Source organism: Rana temporaria, chromosome 3 (genome assembly GCF_905171775.1).
Source record: "Rana temporaria chromosome 3, aRanTem1.1, whole genome shotgun sequence".
NCBI classification, from domain to species: domain Eukaryota; kingdom Metazoa; phylum Chordata; class Amphibia; order Anura; family Ranidae; genus Rana; species Rana temporaria.
Window position 1 is genome coordinate 315,346,892 of NC_053491.1, and position 15,677 is coordinate 315,362,568.

The 15,677-nt window shown below is 41.4% G+C and overlaps 1 protein-coding gene across 24 annotated transcripts in view; it reads left to right on the forward strand.

The window, feature by feature from the left end:
• The window catches only part of LOC120932477 (protocadherin gamma-B2-like), a 353,457-nt gene that overhangs the window by 288,080 nt on the left and 49,700 nt on the right, over nucleotides 1-15,677 (forward strand). The window contains exon 1 of one of the 24 annotated variants that reach the window (XM_040344862.1): nucleotides 5,668-8,953. The exons of the other annotated variants lie outside the window; for them this stretch is intronic. Within the exon in view, the coding sequence (XP_040200796.1) occupies nucleotides 6,542-8,953 (2,412 nt within the window). The 5' untranslated portion in view covers nucleotides 5,668-6,541. Of the gene's footprint in view, nucleotides 1-5,667; nucleotides 8,954-15,677 lie in introns of those variants that run through there. 24 annotated transcript variants of the gene reach the window in all.

Below are 15,677 nucleotides of genomic sequence, written 5' to 3' on the forward strand. Positions count from 1 at the left end.
AAGTTTTAGTGGCACAACGCTAGTGATTGACTGTATTTAATAAATTATTATGCATTTTCATAGTGCATTCCATATCTCTTTAAGTTTTCTAGCATTGCACAGGAGACTAAACCCCAACACTAATGATTGACTGTATATATTATACTGTATTATGCATAATTAACAATAGTCAAATAGTTTATGTTTATGGAAAAAAAAATTTAAAGTGGAAATAAACCTTCCTATCCTTTATAGCAAGGGAAGCTGTCATATTAACCTCGGTATGATCTGCAGTTGCCTGCACAAATATAATCACCAACCATTAGAAACTGTAGCAGAAAACAGGTGATCCGGTGGGATAAATTCTGCTTTGAAATAATTTTTCTGAAATTCATAACCGTTAAATCTATGTGGCCAGGATTCTACACATGAGTGTTCGCAGGAAATTTACAATAAATGTTTAAAAGGAACACACCGGTATATACAAAATGTTTTTTTTTTTTTGTTTTGTTTTTTATCATTTCTGAAAATATAGCATTAAAGAATGATTGATTGTTTTTTTTTTTATAAAGGGTTCTTATTTTAGTTGCTAATGCCTAAAGTGGTATTAAACCAAAAGCAAACATGTATTATATTGCAGTTTACCAATTCTTAGATGTAATGCTGTATTGGTTTTCCTTTATTTTCATCTGTACCTCCAGCCAGTAAATTTGTTGTTCACCAAAAGGATAAGCTCTCCAGCAGAATGTATCAGTTACAGAGATGGCCATTTAGCACTAGCAGGGGTGCCTACAATGATCAGATTATATTTATGTATGTAAAACCTCTATCCCAAAACTGCTTCTAAAGTATCAGCATCGGTCCGATGCTGCATCTGTCCCCCACCAGCTTAAATACTAAGAACCAAGCAATCTAACACCGCTGATCGCTCCATTCTCACAGTTCCCTAAACAGAGAGCGGGTGACTGTCAGTCACCACTCTCTGCTCCAGCCCCTCCTCACTCACTTGAGTGCTGGGCTGTGGAGGGGCAGGAGTGGCCAGCTCAGGCTCTCAGTGGCTCTCTAAGAGGCTGAGCTGGGTACCGGTCAAGGCATGTGGCCAGATCCCGACTTCATTGACGTGATCTTGCCCGAGCCTGGACAAGCTCTGTGACATCAGCCAACAGCAAGCTTCAGCCCGCTGTCTGTTGAAAATGGCTCACAGGAGTGCAGAACAAACTGCACTTCTGTGATCCATAGGGGAAGTACAGCCAAATGAGCCTTGGCTGTACTTCTCATTTAAATCTGTTAGCATATCTAACACTCCCCCAAGAGACAAAAAGGTGCTATGCAACACACATCACAGCAAGACCCTGTGGATATGTGAAATGACAGCCTCAGCCCAGGCTCTAGCCAAGCCACATCCTCACTCCCCTCCCCAGACTGACAATACTGCTGTCCAAAGCTACCGCCTGTGCTCATTCACCCAGAGTGGGGGGACTCTAATGAAGGAGGTGTGTTCCTTACCAGATCACCAGGTGAAAACAAAGGGCAAAATGCTGAAAAAAAGAATACTAATGCAGCCACCACCTCTAATGATTGGTAAGCTGCAATATACATTTTTTGTTTGGGGTTTAATACCAATTTAAGATCAACAAATCACAATTCCTGAAGGTCAGTGCATTTGTATTGCTTGCTATGAGTTAATCTACAGTACATAAGAATTGCCATTTCAACTGGAAGTTTTGCCATTTTATTTATCAATAGCGATGTACTGTAATGTAGAGGGAATGGGTTAGAACTCCTGTCAGGTTTTATTTTTAGTCTGTGTCTGCCTTTGCTGACTTTTTATCACCTTTTTGTCATGGTGAAAAGGTGATTGTATTGCTATCTGTGTCTTGTCCCAATGACCACAAAAAAAGAGATTTGCTCAGGACACAGAGAGAAAAAATAAATATGTCAGAGACCTGGACGTATAGAGTTTAGCTCTAGGGTCCCCAACCAGAGAGCAAAATGGGGGGAGTAAATGGGCCATTGTTGGACTATCACGGTACTGGTAGTATATGTGGGTAGTGTACAACAAAACAAGTAAAAAATAATAGAAAACAATTTTATTAAATAAAATGTCGATAACGACACAAAGGGGATACATTGGTAACAAAACAACACATAATGTATGACCAACAAAATCGCCAGTATAGTAGTCCCCAGAAGGGGAGAAGCATAGTGGGTAGAAGGTCATATCACGACATCTTAACTAGTTTCGTGGCTGTGCGCCACTTCATCAGAAGAGTCTAGAGTTAAAAATAACAAGGATCAGACAATGATACATGAAACAACAATACAGTAAAATACATTGGGGAAGGGTAGACTCCGCTGCTCACCTAAAAACCCCCCCACATGTGAAACCAGCGGGGGAGGCGGCCGTCACCTCAGAGGGTCCCGTGTACCGACCATGGGGCACGTGTATGGGCGAATGGACCTACTTCTCATGTACAAAAGATAAGGATATGATAAATAAATAAAGCCCAGATTGTAAAAAGGGAGGTGGGTGAATCACGCGTGATGGAAGCCGGTGGTGCGATATCACAATGAAATGCACAGGGATAAGTAAGTGTGAAAGGTGACGTGGTGTGATGGTGAGGGGGCAGATGAATAAGGATAGGGAAAGGAAAAAAATAATAAAAGAGGGAGATGAGGGAAAAAAAAGACCTGGACGTATAGGTTGATAGGTATAACTAAGAAACCTTTGCTGCTTGGGTAAAAATTTATATTTTAATGAATAATACAGTAGTAGGCATAATATTGTACAGCTGTAGCACTGTTTAACTATATACATTAAACACACCACACTTTTATTATATTAGTGCTTATCTCACTGGGTGCACAAGTAGGTTCTCTAAAATTTCAGGACACTGACACATGTGAGATTAGTTATTCTGTTATAGAGCCTGCATGTAACCATAGAAAAACTTCCACCCTCTGCAACAAAGAGAAAATAATGAGGCAATATGAAGGTGATTTATTCACTAAACAAATTGTGGGCTATTTGAAGGCTAGTGATTTTACTTGCATATTTGCATATCATATTGTATAGTTGCTGGTTATTCCACTTTCTGCAATTTTCGAATTGTTCATGCCCATCCTATCTCCTGCAGATTGTCCTACAGGCAAGGGATTGCTCAAAGGACATAGGTTGCTGTAACAGGTGATACTTAAACCCAACCCCCTCCAGGGGTCAGGGGGCGAGCGTGCTCGGCTCAGGCCACCTCAGCTTGGGTGGGCGGCAGGTCCGCTCGACTCAGATGTTGGGTGGATCCGCTCACTCGGGCCAGCTTGGCTCAGGTGGTGGGCAGATCTGCTTGGCTCAGGCCAGCTCGACTTGGGTGCAAGGCGAGTCTGCTCAGCTCAGACAAGCCACCTCCTCTCTCTACAGAGGGCTCCGTGTGCCGTGCTGCATGCTGGAAAGTGTAGTTTCCAGCGCAGCACTGCGGATTCTCTTCTGACATGCCAGTGTTCTGTAAAGTTAGTGAACCGGCGGCAGAGAAGATGCACGTCCCAGGACAGGAGGAGAAGGAAGGAGGAAGAAGACTCTGGCAGCGAGAGCTCGGGATTTGGGGGAACATCCTTCTGGGGAGAAGTCAGAACCGAGAGGTTGAGGAGACCATAGGAGAGAGAGACAAGTTCTAGTGAGCAAGTGTGCACAGGCTGGCAGTGTACTGGGATGGTGAGCGCAGGCTGCCCACTTACTGACTCACACTCCTACCTACCTTAAAAAAAGAGCTTATCAGAAGCTCACTGAGACCACACCAATGTAGGGCAGGCTCTTATTGGTTACTAAGGATACTGCACTGTTCTTGTCTCTGCAGTGTGAGGATGTACAGACAGTTGGGCCTAGTCACTCAGTGCAGTAGCCAAAACAACTGTACTGGCTTCTGATTGGTTTCAATTAGGCCCCATTTACACCTATCGTTGCATGCACAACGTGCATACGGCAGTCCATTCATTTAAATGGGAATACCCTTAATAAGGCAAAGTATCTCATGGAGCTTTTGCTGCATTTAGTTTTTGTATTTATTTTTATTTTTTACACCACTCATTTTACAGTGTTTTGAAATTTTTGCATGCAGAAAAATGCATGTCAGCTTGTGGTGTTCGGAATGGCATTAACAAAGAATGGCGCAGCAAACGTGATGTGGTATTAGCACGTTTTATTAATGTGTGCAGAACTACGCAATTTTGCATGTGTTTACAGAACTTGCAGGTATGAGTGGAGCCTTAGGCCCCGTACACACGACAGAGTTTCTCGGCAGAATTCACCGAGAAACTCGGTCAAAACCCGGATTCTGCCGAGAAACTCTGTCGTCTGTACAGTTTTGGCTCGATGGAGCCGCCGAGGAGCTCGACGAGAAAATAGAGAACATGTTCTCTATTTTCTCGTTGTTCTATGGGAGAAGGCGTCCCGCCGAGCTCCTCGGCGGCTTCATCCCAGAACTCGACGAGGAACTCGACGTGCCAAGCACGTCGAGTTCCTCGGCCGTGTGTACGGGGCCTTAGGGATGGGTTTGGTGCAAACCCAGAAGGAAGGTGTCACTCCCACCCAGTCACCTAGCGAGTGCACCTCTCAACCCTGCAGTCTTTACATGCACCCCCCAGTCCTGTACTCTGTATGTAGAGCATTTTTACTGTACTTAACAAGGCAGTTATAATGTGTACATTGCCTCTAGTAGCTAATCATATTTTATCATATTTTATCCTTATTTCATCCATCACAGTCAGATCAATGAAATATGCTTTATGTTAATATTGTTAAATTTGTTGATGGTAATATTTATTTTTGTAATCTAATTCTGCAAAAAACATTTTACAGTGTAATTTCAAGATAATTTAAGAGGGTGTGTTTAGGGGCGGGATTATGGGTGGCGCAGGGAAGAGGTTGGGTGGGTCAACTGGTGGCAAGTAGCTCTTAAGGTCTGGCTAGTAACTCAGGACTTGAAATTTTGAACCCTGGTATATACATAGGGCCAGATCCACAACCAGCGGGCGCAATGTAACTTTTGTGATTTAAGTTACACCGCCGCAAATTACACAAGTTAGTGTCCGATCCACAAAGCACTTACCTGGAAATTTGCAGCGGTGTAACTTAAATCCGTCCGGCGCAAGGCGGGCCAATTCAAATGGGGCGAGTCCCATTTAAATTAGGCGCGCTCCCGCACCGGACGTACTGCGCATGCTCCCGATGCTATTTTCCCGACGTGCTTTGCGTTACGTTACGTTGCGCTGAGTTTTGTGAATCGCGACGGGTAAAAAAAGAGATGCGGCGGGAAAAAAATAAATTTAAAAAGAAATTTGACAGCGACGCGGAAAAGACAGGTATACTTTTACATGGTGTACTAACTTTACACTTTGTAAAAGTAGCCCTATCTTTGCGACGGCAAACTAACACTTACGGAGACTTAACGAAGGGAAAAAGCTTTGTGGATCTCCGTAAGTGCTAATTTGCATACCCGATGCTGGATTTCGACGAGAAATGCCCCCAGCGGCGGCCGAGGTACTGCATCCTAATATCCGACAGTGTAAGTCCATTACATCTGTCGGATCTTAGGACTAGCTATGCGTAACTGATTCTATGAATCAGCCCGCATAGTTAGAAACAGGGATATGACGGCGTATCAGCAGATACGCCGTCGTATCCCTTTTGTGGATCTGGCCCATAGTTACATTGGTCCAAGTTGGACAAGTGTAACTATGTAAAAAATATCCAAACCTGGAAGTCATCGTTAACTAATGTTTGACACAGATCAGCCGTTTCGGCAGTCTCTTACGTTACAATAATGCTGTCTGATCACTAGGAAGAATGTGGAAATAGTTCCTCCTACCTGCCGCTGATGACATAGTTGTATGTAGACAAAGTCATTTGACAGGAACACCAGGACAGCATTTTACTGATAAAAGTTAGGGCTTTTTTTTTAAAGTAAATAATGTTGCTGTATATATTTAGACTTGTATAGTCACCGGAAAAGTTAGGAAGCTCAGCTTCTTAAACCCTTTTGAGCCTATACCTAGGGAGGCATCAGCAATTTAATGCAAGCTTCTTATTTTCATATAGCACATACAAAGTTCTAGCTTGAGTCAATAAGAACACAGACAGAAAAAAGATTGCATATTTTGTTGGAAAAGTCATTATTTTATTGCTGTTAACTATTTTAGCCTAGATTTTTAAGCTTTCTAAAAAAATTACCTAATATTTTTGTGTGAGGGAACTGATGACGCTTTTGTGAAAGGACCCTAAATCTTACCGGTAGTCTGTATTTATGAAAGTAACTCTAAAATGTTGTAGTACCCCAATTGCACCTCAAAGCGCCGCTGTTTAACCAATAAGGGAAGGATGTGAGAGATGCATGCCTCTATGAGACAGGCAGTACAACTGCAAGAGTGAATATAGAGCATTTCTGCATGAGATGGGAGTGCTTCAGGTCTAATAAGAAGATATCCTGGCATTTGAATTCAATTAAGGATTATACATTCTACAAAGACTTCCATTTATATATTCCCAACAACAAAACGAACGGCTGTCTTGAAAATGCATCAACAACAGTCACCCCTGGAAATCAGATGGCAAGTAGTGATTTCATTATTTTCCTGGTTGTGTCATTCAGTCTCTGCTCAGATTCATTATTCCATTGTAGAAGAAATGAGGAAAGGTTCAGTTGTTGGTGATTTAGTGAAAGATCTTGGAATGAATGTGAAGGATATCACAGCAAGAAAACTCCGTATTGTGTCTGGAGTTTCTGAAAAATATTTCAGTATCAATCTGGAGAATGGAGACCTTTTTATTGCAGAGAGGATAGACAGAGAGACACTGTGTGGGGCTGCAGCTGATTGTGTCCTGACCTTTGATGCTGTGGCTGAGAATCCTTTAAATGTGTTTAATGTTAGGATTGAAATCCAAGATATAAATGACAATTCACCAACATTTCATTATGAAGCAATAAAATTAGAAATAAGTGAATATGCTTTACTGGGAGCAAAGTTTGTTTTGCTGAAAGCTGAGGATTTGGATATAGGAATTAATACACTGAGAAGCTACAAGCTGAGTCCAAATGAGCACTTTGTCTTAAGAGAAAGAATCAGCTCTGATGGCAGTATATTTCCTGAACTGGTTCTAGAAAAGCCTCTAGACCGAGAGACACAAAATTACCATGAACTGATTCTATCAGCTTTCGATGGAGGAAATCCTGTACAGACAGGCACAGCAATGATAAGGATTACCATCACTGATTTTAATGATAATACACCTATATTTACCCAAGAAGTATATAAAATAAGCATTAAGGAAAATATACCTTTGAATTCCACAGTTCTGCAGGTCAGAGCAACTGATGAAGATGAAGGTGTAAATGCGCAGATTACATATTCATTCAATACCCTGGCAAATAACATTCTCCAGGTGTTTACTATTAATCACAAGAATGGAGACATTAGAACAAAGGGACATTTAGATTATGAAATGAAAAAACACTATGAAATATCTGTACAAGCCATGGATGGAGGAAGCCTGGCTGCCCATGCCAAAGTTTTAATAGAGATATTGGATGAAAATGACAATGTTCCTGAGATAACCCTCACCTCCCTGTCTTCTCCTATTCCTGAAGACACATTACCTGGAACTGTGGTGGCACTGATTGAAGTTCGTGATAAAGACTCGGGAGAAAATGGAGAAGTTCAGTGTCAAATCCTTGGGGATATTCCATTTCAATTAGTGTCATCAGCAAATAACTTCTACAAAATTGTTACCAAAGATTCTCTGGACAGAGAAAAATTATCATCCTATAACATCACCATTCAAGCATCTGACAAGGGTTTTCCTTGTTTGTCTTCTGTGAAAGTCGTCTATTTGGACTTGGCGGATGTTAATGACAATGCACCTATGTTTGAGAAGTTGATTTATACTGCATTTGTACCAGAAAATAATTTTCCAGGAGCTTCCATATTTCATATTCAAGCTAAAGATATTGACAGTGAAGAAAATGCAAAACTGACTTACTTTATAGTAAGTAATGACAAAGATCCCATATCCTTGCATGTATCCATAAATCCAGTGACTGGAGTCATTTATGGGCAAAAATCATTTGATTATGAGCAACACAGAGAATTCAACATTCAGGTCATTGCTAAAGACAATGGTTTCCCATCGCTGAACAGCAGCACAACTCTAAACATTCGTGTGGTAGATCAGAATGATAACTCACCAGTCATCCTATACCCACCAAGAGACAGTGAGGGTCCTGTCTTTGAGATGGTGCCTTGGTCATCTGAACAAGGTTCCTTAGTATCTAAGGTGGTCGCAGTGGATGCGGATTCTGGACACAATGCCTGGTTGTCTTATTTTTTGCAAGTTTCTGAGCCATCACTTTTTACTATTGATCAGTACACTGGGGAGATCAAAACTTTAAAGGTTTTTCATGGTGGAGATTCTTTAAAACATAAAGTTGTGGTCATAGTAAAAGACAATGGCTCCCCACCCCTGTCTGCTTCTGTGACTCTAAACCTGGTGATTGCTGATAATTTTCAGCAAATAATTCCTGAAATGAACAAACAGCCAAGCAAAGTGGACTCTCAGTCAAACTTACAAATGTACCTGGTAATTGCCTTGTCATTGATTACTTTTCTGTTTGTATTGACTGTGATAGTCGCTGTGGTCTCCAAATGCAGAGAGCCCAAATCTTTGCCTTACTTTGGCCCTGTGGATACACATTTATATCATACTGTAGATCCCAGATTTATTTCCCAGTTTAACAATGGAACATTGCAGCTGCCCTACACATACAATGTTTTTCCAACTCTGGATTCAATGGACAAGGAATTTGCTTACCTAAAATCTCAGCAGTGTGTTCCGGTTGTTCCTGTAGACAAACTCATTGATGCGGATGATTCAGGAATTAGTAATGAAAACATAAGAGACCCTATAGCTGATGACAGTCTTATTTTACAGGTATGATCAAACTATGATATTTAATTAGTCTGCATTCTTTAAAACAAAGTTTCAGATATGTTTGCTAAAGTATGTTTATAAAGTATGTGTTGACCCATACAGTGTATGCTAATCAGAGGAGGTCTATAATGATTTTCAATTTTCAGTTCTTTTGATGATTTTTATATTTTTGTAAAATAATAATTACCATATATTCTCTTGATAATAGCAAGCTGTTTCATACAATTAACTCTTGTGACCATAAGGCATCCATAGTTTCCAGACCATCAGAAGACCAGCACTCATAGTACATCCCATATCTCTTTTAGTTTTCTAACGTTGCACAGGAGTCAAAACCCCTCTAGGATTATAAATGGACATAGTCTACGATGAGGTCACATTGCTCAGAAAAACATATCAACATAATAAAGAAAATACTTTTCTTTATGGCTGTTTTAAGTTATAGTAGCACAACGCTAGTGATTGACTGTATTTAATAAATTATTATGTATACTTAATGGAAAAAAATATTTAAAGTGGATATAAACCTTCATATCCTTTATATCTAAGGAAGCTGTCATATTAGCCTCTACAGGATCTGCAGTTGCCTGCACATGTGATCAGCTATGACATCAACCATTTCATGGCTTGACAGTTGAGTTGAGAGCAAACATAAGCACACTAGAAACTGTAGCAGTTATATTTCATGGCTTGCCCTGAATGTAACTGATTTAGAAAACAGGCAAATCAGTGGGATTATTTCTGCTTTAAAAAAATTATTATAAATTGGTAGCCATTAAATCTATTGTATGTGTCCAGGGTTCTGCACACGAGTGTTGATAGGAAAGTTTGCTATTCAACAACATTTTTCAATAAATGAGATGTTTAACATGTATACAAAAACATTTTTTAACATTTTTTTGCTTACTGAACAGCTTACTGGGGAGGAACAGGAAGTGAGAAATTCACAAAGAAAACAAACAAAAAAAAACATTAGGAAGGGAAATCGAAGGAAAAGTTTAGTGAACCAACAATGCACTAGCTTAAAGGAACCTATTTAGAAAATAAAAAACAAACCTTTACAACCCCTTTAAAGAATAATTGGTCTTTTTTCATAAAGGGTTCTTATTTTTAGTTGCTAAATCCTAAAGTGGTATTAAACCCAAAAGCAAACATTTATTATATTGCAGCTTAACAATTCTTAGATGTCATGGCTGTATTAGTTTTATTTTTTAGACTTGTTTTCCTTCATTTTCATCTGTTGATCCAGCCAGTAAATCTGTTATTTTTCCAAAAGGATAAGCTCGCCAGCAGAATGTATCAGTTACAGACATTTAACACTGGCAGGGGTGTGTACAATGATCAGATTTTATGTATGTAAAACCTTTTCCCCAAAACTGCTTATAGAGTAATAGCATGGGTCTGATGCTGCATCTGTCCCCCACGAGCTTAAACACTGAGAGTGATCTAACATGGCCAACCATTAGGTCTTTACAGTTCGCTGAGCAGAGAGCTGATGACTGTCAGTCACCGATCTCTGCTCTGCCCCTCCTCATTCACAGGAGTGCTGGGCTGTGGAGGGGGCGGAAGCGGCCGGCTCAGGCTCTCAGTGGTTTGCAGAGAGGCTGAGCTGGGTTCCAGTCAAGGCATATGGCCGGATCCCGACTTCATTGATACGATCTTTTCCGAGCCTGGACTGGCTCTGTGACATTGGCCGACAGCCGGCTTTAGCCCACTGTCAGCTGAAAATGGGTCAGAGGACTGCAGAACAAACTGTGATCTGTATGAGACGTTACAGCCAGGCGTGCTTTGGCTGTATTTCTCAATAAAATCTGTAAGCATATCTAACACTCCCCTCCCCCAAGAGACAAATAGGTCCTATGTGCCACACATCACTGCAAGACCCTGTGGATTTGTGAAATGGCAGCCTCAGCCCGGGCTCTAGCCAAGCCATGTCCCCACTCCCCTCGACTGACAATACTGCTGTACAAAGTTACCATCTGTGCTCATTCTCCCAGAGTGGGGGCACTCTAATGGTTGAGGTGTGTTTCTTGCCAGATCACCAGGTGAAAAGAGATGGGGGACAACAGAGAAAAAAACGAATGCAGCCACCACATCTAATGATTGGTAAGCTACAATATGCATTTTTGGTTTGGGGTTTAATACCAAGTTAGAATCAACCAATTACATTTCCTGAAGGTCAGTGCATTTGTATTGATTGCTAGTTAATCTACAAAAAGAAATAGCATTTAAACTGTAACTTCTGCCATTTTATTTTCATTCGTGAAAAATATTAATGTAGAGGGTGTGGGTTAGAACCCCTGCCAGTTTCTGTTTTTAGTCTGTGTCTGCCTATGCTTACTTTTTCTCACTTTTTGTCATGGTGAAGAAGTGATTTTATTGCTATCTGTGTCCTGTCCCAATGACCACAGAATAGAGAGATGTTCTCAGGACACAGAGAGCAAAAAAGAAAACCCATCAGAGACCTGGATGTAAGGCCTTGTACACACGACTGTTTTCCTCGACAGAATCCATCAAGAAACTTGGTGGCAGAGCTTTTTTGCCGAGGAAAACGGTTGTGTGTATGTTTTTCGTCGAGAAAACTGTCGTGGAACTCGACGAGAAAAAAAGAGAACAAGTTCTCTTTTTCCTCGTCGGAGTCTCAATTTCCCCATCGTGTTTCTCGTCGGGCTGGTTTACGACGAGAAACACGTTCGTCTGTATGCTTAGAAACCCGCGCATTCTCAGAATAAAGTATAAGACAGGAGCGCACCTTCGGTAAAAGTATCGTTCGTAATGGAAATAGCACATTTGTCACACTGTAACAGACTGAAAAGCGTGAATCGTCTCTCTCCAAACTTTTACTTAACACGCAGTAACATGAGATTAGCAAAAGCAGCCCCAAGGGTTGTGCCAGTGGAATCGAACTTCCCCTTTATAGTGCCGTCGTACGTGTCGTCACCGCATTTGAGAACGACACGATTTTGTCTTGACAGTGTGTACGCAAAGAAAGCTTATCAAGATTCTCGACAAGCCGGACAAGGAACTCGTCGAGATAAACAATGTTTCATTTATGACGAGTTCTGTGTACGAGGCCTAAAGGTTGATAGGTATAATCTTTGCTGCTTGGCTAAAAATGGACCTTTCAATGAATAATAGTAGCAATAATATTGTACAGCTGTAGCACTGTTTAAATACATTGGCCCGGATTCACATACATCGGCGCATATTTATGCCACAGTAGCGTATCTAATATACGCTATGCCGACGCAGCGCAGAGAGGCAAGCACAGAATTCACAAAGCACTTGCCTCGCCATGCTAATGAGGTGTGACCCCATGCAAATGCTGGGCCGATTGCCAGAAAAGTACTTAAAATGAACGGCGCATGTGCCGTCCCGTGGACGTGTCCCAGTGCGCATGCGCACAATCACGTCGAAACAACTGGCTAAGATACGTCGAATCACTGCCTACGGTGTGAACGTAACCTACGCCCAGCCCTATTCACGTACTACGTAAATGACGTAAAATACGACGGCTGTGTTCCCTGGTCCATACTCTAGCATGAGTTGCGCCTCCTATAAGGGGAAGAACTTTACGCCGGACGTACGACTTACGCAAACCGCGTATATTATGCCCCGGGCGCAAGTACGTTCGTGAATCGACATATCTTCCTCATTTCCATATTTGAATAGGAAATCAATGGGAGCACCACTTGCGGCCAGCGTAAATATGCGCCCACGAACGCCGGCGTAGGAAAGTTACGTCGGTCGGATGAAGCCTATTTTCAGGCGTATCTCAGTTTAAGGGCACGGCGCATAGATACGACGGCGCATATTTACACTTACGCGGCATATCTAGAGATACGTTGGCGTAAGTGCTTTGTGAATTTCGGGCCATTGTGTACTTAAAAGTGGGGTATGCCTGTATAACCATTAAACACACCAAACTTTTATTATATTAGTGCTTATCTCACTGGGTGCACAAGGGGGTTCTCTAAAATGTCAGGACACAGTTAATGACACATATGAGATTAGTCATTCTCTAATAGAGCCTGCATGTGACCATAGATACATTTCCACCCTCTCCAACTTAGCATAATTAGGCATTATGACGTTGATTTATTCACTAAACGTAAATGTGAGCTATTTGAATTCTAGTGATTTTACTTGTATATTTGAATATGATTTTGCATAGTTGCTGGTTATTCCATATTCTTCAATTTTAGAATTGTTCATGCCCCACCCCATCTCCTGCAGATTATCCTACTAGGCAAGGGATTGCTCATAGGACATAGGTTACTGTAACAGGTGGCACTTAGCCCCCACCCATTTCCCCTTCTTTTTTTTTTACAATAATAGCCCTTCTCTCCAGGATGGCACCATCTTTGTTAAGGTGTCCTCCTTGGTGAGCCTCTATATCCTGGATTGCGATCCTGGCTCAGGCATGACACAGTGGGTCAATGTAACTATGTATAATATCATACTTGCCTAATGCCCCTGGAAGCTGGAATTACTGAAGTAGAATTACTAAAGTAGACACCAATACTCCAATGATCTACACTTGCTTTTGGGACCTGTGCTGAACGGCCAACCTCTGAATGACACCCATGCTGAGTAGTTGACTTGCTGTGTTCATAATGCAGTAGGCCACCTGTTCAGCACAGGACCTGGAAGCAAATAGAGATCACTATAGTAGCCTAGTGTCTACTTCAGTGATTTCCAGCTCCCAGTGACATTGCCCAGGTATTGTATATACCAGCCCTCAAAATTTCCACTCGCCTGCTCGCATTTGGTCACATTGGTCCAAGTTGGGCCAGTGTAACTATGTATAAAATATCCAAACCTGGAAGTCATCTTAACTAATGTTTGACACACATCAGTCCTTTTTGCAGTCTCTTAACTCATAATAATACTTCCTGATCACTAGGAAGAAAGTGGAAATACTTTCTCCTACCTGAAGCTGATGATATAATCGTATGTAGGCATTTGGCGAGATTTCCAGGAGAGCCTTTTAGTGATACAAGTTAGGGCTTTTTTTCCCCAAAGTTAATAATGTTGCTGTATATTGAGACATGCTACCAATGTATTCATGTAGACTTGTATAGTCACAGAAAAGTTAGAAAGCTCAGCTTATTATACCCTTTTGAGCCTGGTATACCTAGAAAAGCAACAGCAATGTAATGCAAGCTCCTTCTTTTTATACCAAGTCCTAGTATGAGTCAATAAGAGCACAAACGGAAAAAAAAGATTGCATATTTTGTTGAAAAAGTCATTATTTTATTGCTGTTAACTATTTTAGACTAATATTTTTGTGTGTATGTGTTTGTATAATAATTACATGAAGTATAGTATTACATAATAATACAATAATAGATAATAACAGTAAACATATCAGCAGTCTGTCTGTTCTAGATTTTTTGGTTGCTTTTTAGGAAGCTATGCATACAAAATACTTTTTTCTAACCTTGTCTTTTATCCCACTGCCCCTAACCTTGTTCTGTGACCCACTAACACCAACTTGATGCTGTGACCAATTTAGCCTGACCCTGGTCTGTAACCCACTCTTCCTAATCTTGTCTATGATCTACTCTCACTAACCTTGAGTGACTATTTAACGCTAACATTCTGTTATGACCCACTTATCCCATGTGACCCACTTACCAGGATCCCCCTATGACCCACTCCTATGAACCTTCTATGACCCACTTTCCCTAACATTTTCACCCCTTATTTTCTCATTTGAGCCACTCTCCCTAACCTAATCCCAATTTTTAAAGAAGAGATCTGGAAAAACCTAATGGGCTTCATATTTGTTGAACCTATTATTTATAAACATGAACAGCAAAATATAGAATATACTGAGTAGTTTTAGTTGTGCTCTCTTCTCTCTTTACTCTCTCGCGCAGAATTTGATGTTTATGTCCATACATATTTTCACTAAACATAAAGGCCCAGATTCTCAAAGGCGTTACGACGGCGCAACACCATTTGCGCCGTCGTAACACCTCATCTGGCCCCGGGTATCTATGCAACTGATTCTCAGAATCAGTTGCGCATAGGTACCCATTAGATCTGACAAGCGTAAGGCTATTACGCTGTCAGATCTTAAAAGTAATTTTTTTTCCCGCCGCTAGGTGTCGCATCGTCGCTTTTCCCCGTCGTCTATGCAAATTAGGTAAGTACGGCGATTCCCGAACATACGCGAGGTCGACGCAGCGAATTAACGTCGTTTGCGTAGCGTACCCGACGCGTAAGGTTGCCCCTGCTAATTAGCAGGCGCAACCAATGTTAACGATGGCCGTCGTTCCCGCGTCAAATTCAATAAAAATTACGTCGTTTGCGTAAGACGTCCGTGAATGGCGCTGGACGCCATTTACGTATACATCTAGGCAAATGACGTCGGGGCGACGTCATTTAGCGCAATGCACGTCGGGTAATTTACCCGACGGAGCATGCGCAGTACGCTCGGCGCGGGAGCGCGCCTAATTTAAATGGTGCCCTCCCCATTTGAATTGGGCGGGCTTGCGACGAACAATCTAACGCTACACCGCCGCAAGTTTACAGGTAAGTGTTCTGAGAATCAGGATGTAAACCTGTAGACCTGCGGCGGTGTAACGTAGATCTCATATATTACGCTGCCCAGGAGCAGCGCGAATGTATGAGAATCTGGGCCATAGTCTACACTGTATACACAATACATTTTAAATGTATTGATTTACCAGAAGAGCAGAGCATGTTTATCATA